The sequence below is a fragment of the Leptosomus discolor genome, chromosome 2, assembly GCF_034619465.1.
Source record: "Leptosomus discolor isolate bLepDis1 chromosome 2, bLepDis1.hap2, whole genome shotgun sequence".
NCBI lineage: Eukaryota > Metazoa > Chordata > Aves > Leptosomiformes > Leptosomidae > Leptosomus > Leptosomus discolor.
The window spans coordinates 49,459,361-49,473,288 of NC_141392.1; the positions used below are offsets into that span (position 1 = coordinate 49,459,361).

Consider the following 13,928-nt stretch of genomic DNA (forward strand, 5'->3'; position numbering starts at 1 on the left):
TTACATATAGCTTCTGCGAACGTGTTTTGTGGTCGTTTAAGAATGGGAAGGCGGATAGCCTTCTTTTTGAAAGACCAACTAAATTTGAGGGCATATATAATTTCTCTGGGATGAGCGGCGCAGCCGTTTGCTAAGTATTAAATAAAACGTGAAAGATATCAAATTCAATTCAACTTCAACTCTCCTTCCATTGCCTAAAGAGAGCGATCAGTGCTGAAAGTAGTGACCACCTAGGTCAGGGGCTGCTGCCGAAGGGCTGAGGTTGCTCCCCGTTTCTTGGCTGCGTATATTTATATGGATTAGGAATTAGACCTTCCTTGAAGCACCCACCCGGCAGAATTAGGCTAGTGTTTTTAAAGCTCGGATCGCCTAAATACACATTTAGATCGGCTCTGTTTATTTTATTCATTCATTTTCGGAACCGTTCGTTTTCCACCCGAGCGGCCCCGTCGCTTTCAACTCCGGCTGGTTCCGCTGCTGTCGGCTCTTCGACACGGGCATTGCCAGGGGAGGTGGAGCTGAGGAAGAGCTGAGGCTGGGGTGTCCCTACACGGGACCCATCGCCACCACCCCACACCACTCTGGGCGCCCCCCCGGCTGAGCGTACCCCTAAAAGAGACGAAACTTCTGCAAGGGGGGGGGGGGGGGGGGGGGGGGGGGAAGTCCCTTCTCTCCCCTTCACCTGCCCGCAGTGTGTCACTCTCCGTGCGAGCCCTTCTTTGCGGTTCATTTCTCCTGGTGTTTTGGTGATTAGTTTGAAACGTCGCCTTCAAAGCACAAACCCCACGTAAGTTGGTGCCGCCAGCCCACCCGCGGGACAGCGTGCCGTGGGCTTTAGGGGTTGGAATGCTCCTGGTTTTTGCTAGGATGTGTTTGTTTGCTTTGAGCGGAGCACCTTAGGTGAAATAAATGCCCGATAGTGAAAAGAGCATCTCAAACTACCTCTAGCAGCGACTACGTATTAACTTTGTAAGCTTAGCTCGTCATTTCTTTGCAAATGCCGCTTTCCCCTTCCGAAGAGGACCAAAAGCGGGCGGCAGATGTTCCGGCAGACAGAGCTTTAGGAGACTTTAAGGCAGGAATTGGTCTGGGATAACCATTTCTCGCATGTTTCTGGGCGGTGGTTGAGGAGAGCTGGCGTGCGGAATTTAACATCTCGGGTTGAAGGGCAAAAAAGTTCTGCGGAGCTGAGTAAGTTAATGATATACGAGCCCGACGGTGCTGTGTAACGAAAAGACAGCCGTCAGCGTCAGCTCTGGACCGAAAAGAAACCGAAAATAATAGCGGAAGCACCGGGTTTATTTGAAGTCGGATGAAGGCAGGGTGACGCGCCCGGGCTGCTGCTCCGCTATGTGAGGAGCGTAGGGGGTGCGGGCAGGGGATGCAGGAGGGGATGCAGGCAGGAGGTGCCTGCCCGCAGAAAGAGCCGGTGCCCGGACTGAATCGCCGTCCGCATCCTGCCAAAGGGACCCCTTCAGCGCGCCTTCCCCTGGCAGCCCTGACTTCCCGCTCCTTCTGCTCCCAGACAGCTTGCCAGTGTACCCCGGGCATTTCCTCCTTAAAACCTTGAAAATCCCGGCAGCGATGACGAGCGGTGTTTGGAGAGGGAGCAGATGCCTATTTAAAAAAAAAACTTTATTTTTACATCGCGACTCTTCTTTTCCCCCTCTTCTTTGCTCTCGTTTCAAGAACTTGTTATTGTTTAAAGAGACCCCATTGAACTATTTCCTGCTCATTGTCACCTCTCTCCCCCTCGCCCTCTATCCAGGGATTCTCACGGAAAGGTAATAAACTGTTTCCCTCACACCACAGACCGCCGCAGCCCCGGAGAATGCAAACTATTAAAACACCGGCGGGGCGGGAGGGTTTCAAAACAACCCTCCTCTCCCTCGCCCCAGCTTTTGCTTTTGCGCCAAACAACTTTAAAAAAAATTCGGCCCCTTGCAAAGCCTCGCCGGCGGGGCTCAGCCTCCCCTCCTGCCCGCAGAAACTCGCGGGAATTTCTCCTCCTTGTGCGAAACGAAGCCTTTAGCTAATATCGGGTTTTAGAAGGACGTTTTGCTTTGGGTGGGATGGCTCGTAACCATCTCTCTGACCTTTAGATTTTTTAGTTATTAGTTTATTTAGGTGGGATGGCTGGAAACCGTCGTGGTCGAGCATCTCGAGTGCGAAGGCACCGCTTGTATCGGCGGTGGGAGGCAAACTCTGCGCCTTTGCTCACGGGTGGGCTCTTCGTGCTCGCTAAAAGTTGGGGAGCCGGTGGCGAGGGGCGGGGTGGTGGTGCCCTGACTGTGCCGGGTTTCTGGTCAGCTGCTCTACAGGGCGGTTTCAGCTTTTTTGTTAAATTTCCCGGCAAGAGCTGTGTCGGCGCTAAGCGCATCCTTCCCTTCAGCAGAAGCGCCGCGACTCGGGCCAGGGGGGCGTGGGGAGCGGCGGGGCGGGCGCGGGGGGCTGCGGGCGGCCGGCGGCGGCCCGGGGGGAGGGGACACACACACGGACGTACACGGGACGGACTTCCCAGGTTTTTGGGTTCTTTTCCCCTAAATACGAATCCTCGGCGGGGGTGTCTCCCCGCCCAGGACCGGCTGCCTAAAAACCGGACCGGGGGGCTTGCCGTGGCGGCGGCCCCGCTGCTGGCTGCGGCGGGGAGGCGGGAGGTGCCGCTCGCAGGTTATGAGGCTGTTGCCGAGATGGGCCATTTCCTCCGCGGCTGCCGGAGCCCCGGCCCCGGCGGCTTTGATAGAGGTGCAAACATTTGGGGGCAGATTTACATAAAATAGCCGCGTTTAATCCCGCGGGCTGCAATTAACATCACAGGCTTCCCCGGGCACCGTTGTGATATGGCCGCGGGCGGCCAATGGGAAAAATCGGCCGGAGAGATCAAAGCGACCGTCCGCCAATCAGCGGGGCCCCCCCGCCGGCACGGTGATGTCACCGGGGGGGTGTTTATGACGGGGTATAACAGCGGCCCCTGCCCCGCTCCCGCTCGCTGGGGCCGCGGAGGTCAAGTGGAGTCAGCCCCGGCCCCGCCGCCGCCGCCGCCGCTCGGGGCTCTGCCAGGGCGGCCGCCCCGCCGGGCGGGCGGGGGCCAGGATGAGCTCCCCCGGCACGGAGGGCGCGGGCAAGCCCCCGCAGTACCGGGTGGACCACCTGCTGAGCGCCGTGGAGAGCGAGCTGCAGGCGGGCAGCGAGAAGGGGGACCCCACGGAGCGGGAGCTGCGGGTCGCGCTGGAGGACAACGACCTGTGGCTGCGCTTCAAGGAGCTCACCAACGAGATGATCGTCACCAAAAACGGCAGGTAGGGCTGCCGCCGGCCCCGCGGCCCCCCACCCACCCCCCCGGTCCACGCACGGCCCCCGCGGGGGCAGGGGGGGGGGTCCTGGCCGCCCGGCTGATTCCGGAGCGCGCGGGGGGGGGGCTGCCCCCCGCCGTGCCTCGCGCCTCCTTGTCGCCCCGCAGGAGGATGTTCCCGGTGCTGAAGGTGAGCGTGTCGGGGCTGGACCCCAACGCCATGTACTCCTTCCTGCTGGACTTCGTGGCGGCCGACGGGCACCGCTGGAAGTACGTGAACGGGGAGTGGGTGCCGGGCGGGAAGCCGGAGCCGCAGGCCCCCAGCTGCGTCTACATCCACCCCGACTCGCCCAACTTCGGCGCGCACTGGATGAAGGCGCCCGTCTCCTTCAGCAAGGTCAAACTCACCAACAAGCTCAACGGCGGCGGGCAGGTAAGCACCGGCACCGGGACCGCGCCGCCCTCGCCCCGCTCAGCGGGGCTGGACCGACCCGACCTGACCCGTCCCATCCCTGGGGGACAGCGGGGTCCTGCCGAGCCACCGCTCCCGCCTTCCTTAATGCTTGTTTTTATACTGCTGTTATCAAACGTGCTGGGGGTGGGTGTGTGTGTTGCGAACTGCATTCTTTCAGCGGAGTCGGTCTTCCCACCGAGGACGGGTGCCTTGTCTTGCTTTTTTGAGATCTCTTTCTGGTCTGGACACCTGCTCATGCCAACGGCACAGTAGATGCGTCTTTTTGGCTATTTATCGCCAATGTGTTTGTGACTGTGCAAGCCGCCCTGTCAAGTACCGGGGATGAGGATGCCCAGGCAGAATGTTGGGGTGTCTGGCTGCAGTGCCCCTCTCCTTTTCTTACAGCTTTGGGTTTAGGGTTTATTCACACCTGTTGCCTCTTTCTCCTCTGATGGAAAGATGGGTCGTGAGAGACTTTATAGTGTGAGTGCCTTCTGTGCCTTCCAGCATCTGCCGCCGCTCTGTCGCTGCTTACCTGCTCTGTCCGTTTGCTCGCAGATCATGTTGAACTCTCTGCACAAGTATGAGCCAAGGATTCACATAGTGCGAGTGGGTGGCCCTCAGCGGATGATCACCAGCCATTCCTTCCCAGAGACCCAGTTTATAGCCGTGACGGCCTACCAGAATGAGGAGGTATGCACAGCAGGGAAGAAAGGATGCAAGTACCCAGGAGGTTTCAAGTGGCAAAGCGCACGTTACAGAGCAAAATAATGGAACTCGTTTCGTGTTTGGCAGTTCTTTCCGTGCTCTGTTTGAAGCTAAATATAAAAATGAAATCGATATGTGTAAAAGCCCTATGAATGTGTAACAGCACAAATTTCTGATCACTGTCTCAATATATACTGCAAATTCATTGCAGGAGAGTAATTCTTAAAAGATTCTGTGAGGCAAACAGGTATGGTAAGATAGACATTTGTCATTTTTAGCTACACAGTGAAATAGCTGGATGTGCCTTTTTCAAAGCTGGCCTTTCTCTGTTAGCCAAAATGCACATCTATGGTTAATGAATCTGTAAATTACCAATCTTCTTGAGATTTTTTGGATCCCCATTCAGCTCTGGCTTGAAATGTGAAACTTTCTATAGCTCTTTAGTGTACTACCTTTCTTAGCTGCTTTCTTAGCTCATCAATAAAGCCAAGCAATTCAGTCTCTCAGAATTTGGCAGAGGGTCTAATTCCTAGCCGTCTGCTAATACTTCAGACCTTAGGGGCTGTTTAATCAATGTCCATATGTTGGTATTATGGGCCTAATCTTATTTCTTCAAACATCTGTGATTTCACTAACTTCAATGGATAGTCCTAATTAAAATCCTAATATCTGTATGATAATGAATGGTGATACTTGCAGATAAATATATTTTTTGTTGTTTTTAGATCACAGCTTTAAAAATTAAATACAATCCTTTTGCAAAGGCGTTTCTTGACGCAAAAGAAAGGTGAGAACTCTTAATTCTATAGTGCGGATTTTTTACATAGATTTGTAAAAATGTTTTGTTGACTAACACAACATGGTTTCTTTTATAGAAGTGATCACAAAGACATGATGGAGGAAGTGGGAGACAACCAGCAGTCTGGGTATTCGCAGTGTACGTTTCCTTTCATTCTGCACCATGAACATAACTTTGATTTCTTCCATCTCATCCGTTAAGCAAAACTTCAAGAGCAATGTTTGCTGGCTGGCTTTAACTAAGGGAGAATAATACTACCAGTCCTTATGATTGTGGTTCATGCGAGTTTGTGGTTGTATAAACGTTATAGTCTATGTGTGTGTGGTTAAGACTTCTGTGTTACGCTTAAAATCCTTTAATAGAATCTTGCAGTTAATCTTCATGTCCAAAAAGACATCTGCCTTTGTATAAAATGGCAACAATATCCACATGGATATGGAGACAAAAGTTCATTTCAAAATACAGCAGAAAATGCTTGAAATAGTGCTTATGTTTTAAGTACTTTAAGAAAATTAGGGGCATTTGCTTAAAAAGTTTTTTTTCGGATGAATAAAAAGCATTAGTGTTTTAGTGATTTCTGTTTTGGCAGATTATTGTCAAAAAAATGTCTGCAGCCTATAAAGGGGAGAAGTTGAGTTGCACTAGGAATTATTTGCTTCAGTGAAAATACTTAGTTTTTGAGAGTTCTTTTCAGCAGTTTGAGAAACCTCAGAGCACAGCTATAGATTGAGACCCCCACCAAAGAGCAATTTAAAACTGAAAATTACACTAACCATTACTAAGCGCACACTACCTATGTAAGGGAGAGTTTAACCATTTCAGTGTTTCCTTACTGTGATTGTAATGAAACGGTAATTTAAAAATGATGTTAGCTTGACACGGGGCTTTTTCTAAGCTGTTGTCTAATTTTCCTCCATAAGATTGTTTAAGAAAGCTGTAAAGATCAAGATTTTTCTGCCATGTTGAACTCTGTTTCCTTTTCCGAGTGTGCATTTCCTTGCTGATCGATTGTTTATCTCGTTGCTGTGATCCTTTCCCTGCCTGGCTGCATTACGTACCCATCTTACAAATCTCTTGCTTCCCCACAGTAGGTAGTTGGCTTATTCCGGGGACTGGGACTCTGTGCCCACCTGCCAATCCTCACCCTCAGTTTGGAGCCCCCCTGCCGCTCTCCCCTGCTCACAGCTGTGAAAGGTACTCATCGCTGAGGAACCACCGTCCTGCCCCCTACCCCAACCCATACACCCATAGAAACAACTCGCCAAGTAAGTCTGACGTTGCAGCTCCGTATAAAGGTGGGAAATGAGCCGAGGGATGCAGGCTTTGAGCAGTGGGCTTCTCGAGCGATGCCACAGAAATTGAGGTCGCGCTCTAGCTCCGTTGGCACAGAGGGCTTGGGGCCAGCATTGCAAAGAAAGAGGGATGATGAGTACGTGTCCCCACTCTCTTTATGATGGAAAAAACGAGGGTGTGTAGAACTGCCTCCTGCTAATTGATTAGACTATATTGTGCTGGCTTTGTTCTGTGCTTTTGAATTCTTGTAACCAGTGAGCTTAAACTTTGACACTTTTTCGGAGTTAAGTTTGAAAGCAAGGATTTCAATCATTAGTTGTAGGTATAACACAGTGAAATGAAGAAGTATGTGTCTGGTTCTGTTGGTGTCACTTGGTCTTACCACATAATAATTGAGGTCCTGATTCTGCCAGTGTTACTTGCCTGTTGCTGTAGCTAACATCCGTGCATTCAGGTTGTTGTCAATGTGTGTGTCACAACTGGATACACAGAAACAATATGGAGCTGAGTAAACTGCAGAGCTGTTCAAAAGCTGTGGTCAGAAATAGTCAAATAAATGCTTGGTGCCTTAAGCTGTAGGTACTTCAAGGAGAGGAGACAAGGGCATTTTTAACAGTGGTGGGTTTTTTTTTTTTAATTATTCTTTTTTTTTCTTTCTTCTGGCAAAGTCCTGTTGACAATTTTTGTCCTTCAGCCTGTATGGATATTGAAGGTTCCCATTAAAAAAAAAAATAAATTTTGAATTGTGAAGTACTACACAGCCTGATCAATCTCGTACATAGCTTTGTAGTTCATTTTAAAGTGGAAAACTAACTTTCTATGGACTTTTCTTGCATCTTGGAAATTTTATGCGAGTTTTGTGACTTGAAACAGAATAAAAGAACAAAACCACCTGTTCCCTGGTCCTCAGCAAGGAACCTCTTCTTCTTCCCTTAGTCAGCTGCCACAGCAACCTTTTCCTTGCTGCGGATGGCTGTGTAGCATTCCCTTTACAGCTTCCTGGTGCCTCTGCCATATTGGCCAGCCAGTTTTGGTCACAAGCTCAGTAGTTTAAATCACAGTCCAGTCACTCCTGGTGGTGCCTAAGGCAGACTTCAGAGCCTGTGGTGGCATGCTGGTCTCGAAATAGGGATGTGTGATCCAGTGATAACGCTTGTTATCAAGGGCTGCCAGACTGTTGCTGCCTATGTAGATGATGGACATAAAGAAGGTGCCCTGCAAAATTGATTGGGGTAGTGTAAGGAAGGAGCCCACCTCTTCCCTCTGTCTGAATTAGGAAGCATGGGCTGAATTAGCAGGTGGGATTTGGCAAAACAGCTTTTTGGCCATAGATCCTCCATAGAAATAAGACTTTGCAACTGTAAGTTGTGCAAAACAACACATGAAATTGAAAGGGTAAACTTGACACAACTGGTAGCTGACTTCATTTTTCTCTGTGTGTGTAATTTCGTTTAGTTTTTTTGCAAGGCAGTAATGGGGGAGGGTGGTTTAAAGCTATACAATGCATTTGAGTACAAGATCGTTATTGGGTCCAATTCTAGTGTGTATAAGTGCTTGCTTGTTTTCTCAGCAGCCTATGCCGATAACTCTTCTGCCTGCCTTTCCATGCTGCAATCCCATGACAACTGGTCTTCTCTAGGGGTTCCCACACACACGACAATGCTGCCCATGAGTCACAGCACTGGCACAGCTACCAGCTCCAGGTAGGAGTCCATCTATCAGCAGCCCTCAAATCGGTGTGTTGATACTTTCTGGGAAGAGAAGGCTGGAAAAGGAGGTAAAGAGTCACCAGCAAATTAGAAATCCTTATGGCCATGTGTGGATCATTAGCTATGTGGAAGGGCACACTGAGAAGGACTATTCACAAGGAAAACACATTGAAGAAACAGATAACTTTTTTTTATGTTTTGGTTTTGGAAATGTAGATACTTGTGACAGCAGTATTTGATAGATTAAGGACTACAAATCACTTGGACAAATAGCCATTGGATTTGAGGATGCTCTTTTAAGTTTCACCTCTTCTAAGCAAAATAGCATTTTAAAAGTTAATTTTTGATCTGTTTCATTTTAGCCAGTCACTGCTTTCCCAGCCATTTCCACAAACCCTTGTTCTGCTACAAAGTGGCAGTGAACTGTAGTGCAGAGAAGGAGTGAGAGGTTGGGGCAGTAATTCTTTACTTAAGTATTGCCATACAAGCCAGCATAGCATGGGATTATACATGCGGTGAAAGCCTTTGCCATTTTGTGGTCATACAAATGTATCTTTTCTCCTCTTTCTTCTTATTATCTTAATTAAGCTTTGGGACCTTTTAGCAGAGATTTAATTTACAGTCAGTCCCTTGGAACTAAACTTGAAAAATCAAAATAGAGATAAGGTGGCAAGATCTTTGCTATTAACCACAGATGGCTGAAGTCTGGGCATCTATCTCAGCAGTGCAAACCTACCAGTCTGTCTGTGGAAAGCATTTTTATTTGAACCATGCACATGGACACTCAGCTGTTAATCCGAGTATGTATGTACTATTACCCCGTATGAGGTAACTGTATTACTGAACATAAGTTTTAGTCCTGAACATATGTTAATCAAGTAAGCAGGTCCTCCTAGCACTTCTCTCTGTCTGACCCCCAGGATACACATTTAGAAACTTGCAAAGTACACTGAGTTCCAGTTGCTGCACTGAATTGTCCAGTAGCTAAAACCAGTGGAACTGGAACTGTGGGGCCTCAAAGCATTTCTGACAGCACTTTTGTCTAAACCCCTACCTGTAAAGTAAGAATAATATTTAGCTTTCTTGTTAAACTGCTTGGGATCAACAGGTAGAAAGTGCTGTGTAGTATTATACAGCAGGACTGAACTTTTTCTCATAGTGTTTCTCTTGAATCACCTTGTTTCTTTTAATTCATATGTGTATTTATATGTGTGTGTGTGTATATATTCAGAGGACGGAGAGAGGGCAGAGGCTGTGGTGTCCTGACAAGGCTTTTTATCCTTTCAAGCAGCCCTTCCTATAGTATCCATGCAATCTGCAGCCATCAGTCTAGGTCTTCCCCCTCTAACATGAGATGATGAACAAGGAGGGCTGAATTGCTGTCTAGAGGCATCCGTCCCCCACTGATGACAGAGGCACCCAAGGGGAGTTAGGGCTCTGACAGACTTGTGGCAATGGGTTCAAACCTGCCTGGGTCCAACAGCTGCCATGTCCAGCCACCTCCACCATGTGCCTTTCCTTTGAGACAAGGGTATGGCGTGGCTCAGGAATCGGCCCTCAAACCTCTGCATTTTTCAGCCAGCTTGTTCTTTCCTCAGCTTGGCTTAAATTCGCTAGTATACCTAGTGCTGGAACCTGCTGTTGGAAACCAGGGAGGTTAGATTTATTGGTGGGGTGCCATGAACACAAATCCTCCCTGGGAGTCCTTCCTACCTCACAGTGGCTGGGAACTTCCTAAAGAAATTCACTGTCTCCAGCAAATGGACCCAGCTTGGGAGCTGTGTTGTGACCTGAGCAACTGCCAGCAGGCACTGGCATCACTAATAACTTGTTTTATTTATTGCTTTCCTTCTTTCAGTCAGTATCCTAACTTATGGTCTGTGAGTAACAGCACCATCACGCCGGTATCTCAGTCGAGTGGGATGTCCAACAGCCTGAGCTCCCAGTTCTTACGTGGCTCTCCGGCGCACTACACCGCCCTTCCTCACCCGGTCCCTGCCGCCTCCTCCGCCTCCCCGCTGTATGACGGCGGGGGACCCACCACGGACCTGCCCGACGGCCAGTACGATGCCTCCGCACATGCCAGGCTAGCATCCACGTGGACGCCTGTCACCCCGCCTTCTATGTAAACCGAGACCTTTTCGTATAAGACAGACTTTCTAGCTACTGAATTACTTTAAATGCTTAATTCTCAAGGAAGAGAAAAAGGAGACATGAAGTAAATGACAGACAAAGCGTCTGCACTGCTTTGCATGGAGCATCTACATTATACCTCTTGTACTGAACAGTGCATCATTGACTTCATGCAGAGTTTACAAACGTGGTACGCGTGCAATGCTGAGAGCAGATTCACTGCTTTTAATCTTTTTTTTTTTTTTTTCTTTTAAAATAGATAGACCTGAGTTTTAGGGTTTTTACTTAGATTCCAAGTTTCTCAGTGTTCTGATATATTTGGACCTGAAGTTTGGCGTTGTTCGTGAGTAAGTTACTCCTGACTGTTTTTCAGTTCATTTTTTTTAATGGCAAACTTAGCTATAGTCATGAGAAGACTTTTATTAACCGTCTAGTTAGAAGCATTCTGAAATATGCACAAATGTAGCTGAGGAGTGAAGTTTTTGGAAAATCATGTGCACTAACGCGTATTTGCCTCACAAATACGTTGTGTTCTTAACTGTATGCTTATTTCCTTGCTGCTGAATTAATGTCGAGACAATCTGCAAGAACTATCTTCTTCCTAATAAAGGCAGTATTAATGTTTGGTCTAAATTGTTTTACCCAAAAGACTCCTTTCAGAGGTAAGTTTTGCTGTTTGATCATATAGATTTCAAATACATGTCAGCTTAGCTAAACATCTCATTTCAAACAGCCAATGCCTAATAATAGGCCCTATAGAAAACTTTTTCAAGCCATTGAAAAAACATCATTGTTTTGTAGTGGTTTTTTCTAATGGTCTCTGCCTCAGGCCCTAAGGGAGGGAATACAACATCTGGAGAATCATTCTAATTTATTTTATTTCAATATTGTACTCTGTTGATCTATATTTATTATTTGGCAAGTTACTACTTTATTTTCTACATGTTAAGATATGTAAATAATCCCTCAACTTAGGTGTACTCTTTTAAGACAATCATGTGTGGGGTATGTCACCCAATGGCACATTGAACAGCATGGATGTAATCAAACTTATTGTAAGAGGGAAAGCTCTAGTTACCAATAATTTTGGGGAAAAGTGCACATATACTAAGCTTTAAAACATGCTGACTGCTTGACTTGCTGGAAGGATCAGGTCTTGATAAAATGCTTCCTTCAGGACTGACATTAAATAATATGATCTGAATTTCTGATGCAGGCTAACCCAAAACATTGGCTCAAAGTGTGCCCTTGGACATGTCTCTCTCCCACTAACTCTGGCAAGTACATATCCTAAGGAAAGTGAATTGTTTTGCATAAGCCATAATAAATGACTTTTATAATGAAGTGCCTAATACAGCAAAGCAAATTCTGTATCAGGGAATTCCTTAAGTAACTCATCGATGAGTACCCATGTGCTACAGTGGCAGCTTTAAGACGAAAAAGCAAATATTTGCCACTGTTTTGATCTCTTTGGCACCCTATGGGCAGGTCCCTGCACCTAGAAAGACTTTGTCAGAGCTTTCTCCCTGCAGAAGGATTTGTGTGCAACTGCAGGCTGCGGTCTCCCAGAGGTACTCCAGCAGGAGACAGCACCAGAAGCAGATGGCTGCGTGACCCTGTTCTCTGTCAATATGTAAATATTGATCTAAGCGCTCCTATTTTATTGTGAAGGTAAACTGTGTAAATGATGTAAGTGCATTATTATTTAGACTATTTTGTAGAAATTAGCAATATATTTCATTGTGAGGTCTTTTTTTTTCACTTGTATTTTGGAAGTATAATTTAAATAAATAAAAAAAAGAGTAAAGATTCTTAAATAAACTCAATGCTTAATTTTCAGTTTGTTGGGGGTGGTGGGAAAGGTGAAACAGATGCACATTAGACATATTGAACCTACAGTACGTTGACCTTCCACGGAGCAGTTTCACAAATGGTTCCTGCTGCACAGAGGCTTCCGGCCGTGGGCGAAGGGTCAGAGAGTTCTTCATAACCAAATTAATGATTATTTAGTCATGAAGAACTTAAAAAGATCTCTTGAGATGTTACGTTCTCCTCATCTGCTTCCCCCTGCTTTTTGTTCCCCCTTTGTTTCTCTCTCCTTTTGGTAAATGCTTGACTGACTGGTGGTCAGTGGTGGTAGCTGCAACTGGTGTTGGGTGAAAGTTCTTTTCCCACGGTGACCGATTTGTAGGGTAAATGCCGGAGCTGGATGCAAGCCTGGCCGCTGCTATCTTCTACCTTGATAACCAGATTTTTCAAGTGTGTTTCTGAATACCCCACCCCCCACCCCCCCATAATACTCCTGCCTGGTACACTCAGTTACTGGAGTCTGTGCCTTAGGCTGATCTGGCACTGCAGTGACGTTACATGTAGCTGATCACACATGTTACTTCTGAGAGCTGGCATGGTCAGTGGTGGAGCCCAGCTCACGTCATGGAGGGAGCCAGCTTTATTCTTTGCCCGAGAGCTATGCTCTCAAAGCAAGACACATCAGGGGAAGAGGATGACTCTCCAATGCCTGGAAGACTGTGATACCAGGCTTTGAGCTGAACTTGGGGTACTGAAAGAGTCCAGTTCTTAGTGCAAGAGAGCTGTTCTGCCTGGTAAGCAACCTTGGCAATGTCACATGGGCAACTTCTCTGCTGGGCAATATCTGTGTACTTGTTTTAGGTCTTAAGCCAAAAGCAGATTACCATTAAAATAAAACAATTGCCATTAAAAGATTTCTGAGCCTGAAGAATAAGCATACACAAGGTCTTCATAGATATGGCATTGTACATGTCCAGGCAGCTCAACTCTGGTATCAGATGGATCCTACCTAATTGGCTTTTTTGGTGTACATTCTTTCTTTCCCTCCTATACTCTCAACTTAAACAGACGAAACCTTTCATGCCATTGAACTTAAGTTGCATGCCACTTTAAAGCAAACTGAGCATTTCAACATCTATCTTTCATACCTGCTCTGCCACCATCTTCTTCCTGAACTGTGCTTTTTCTCTTACTGGGTTTGTGTGGCCAAGCAGACATCAAAGGGACCTCAGGCTCACCTTACAAATACTGTCCTGTTTGTAGTTGCTGGAGGAGCTGGGCAGTCAGAGCTAGATGGCTCCATAAATACTCAAGCCAACATGAAAACCACATGGCCTTTGTGTGACTCATCTGGAGAGGCTTTTCTCACCCGTGGGCTTGCAACAGCAGCACTGTGCTGCGCTCCTGCCCCGCCTGCCCGCCGGTGCACCCCTTGGGCTGGTGGCAGAGGAGAGGCGGGGGCACAAACATAACTGACATTTCAAATGCTGAGGAAGGCTGCTGTGAGATGGCTCACCTCAGCCAGCCCATCAGAGAGTAGGGCTCTGCAGTTTCCCTGCACTGATGGCCTCTTTGCCGCTCCTGTCACTGTGCCGCAGACGAACACCAGGGCTAGAGATGACTGTGAGGCTGGGAGAGGTCCAAATGCTCAGCGACAAAGCCAGCAGCAAGTGCTTGGGACTTTAGGAATGCTCAGGACTCCTAGGAAAGCTATATTGTTTACCATCTCAT

The 13,928-nt window shown here is 47.6% G+C and overlaps 1 protein-coding gene across 4 annotated transcripts; it reads left to right on the forward strand.

Annotated features, from left to right (window-relative positions):
- Positions 1 to 3,093: 3,093 nt before the first annotated feature.
- On the forward strand, positions 3,094 to 10,384 carry TBXT (T-box transcription factor T). 4 transcript variants are annotated; one of them, XM_086461057.1, is made up of 8 exons: positions 3,094 to 3,299; positions 3,461 to 3,725; positions 4,305 to 4,439; positions 5,180 to 5,241; positions 5,330 to 5,391; positions 6,342 to 6,518; positions 8,117 to 8,249; positions 10,114 to 10,384. In XM_086461057.1, exons 1-8 carry the CDS (start codon positions 3,094 to 3,096, stop codon positions 10,382 to 10,384), a joined length of 1,311 nt encoding a protein of 436 aa, XP_086317183.1. The 4 variants fall into 4 exon arrangements, with proteins under 4 accessions (XP_086317183.1, XP_086317184.1, XP_086317185.1 ...); XM_086461058.1 differs by having other exon boundaries at positions 8,120 to 8,249; XM_086461059.1 differs by having other exon boundaries at positions 6,345 to 6,518; positions 8,120 to 8,249.
- Positions 10,385 to 13,928: the final 3,544 nt, after the last annotated feature.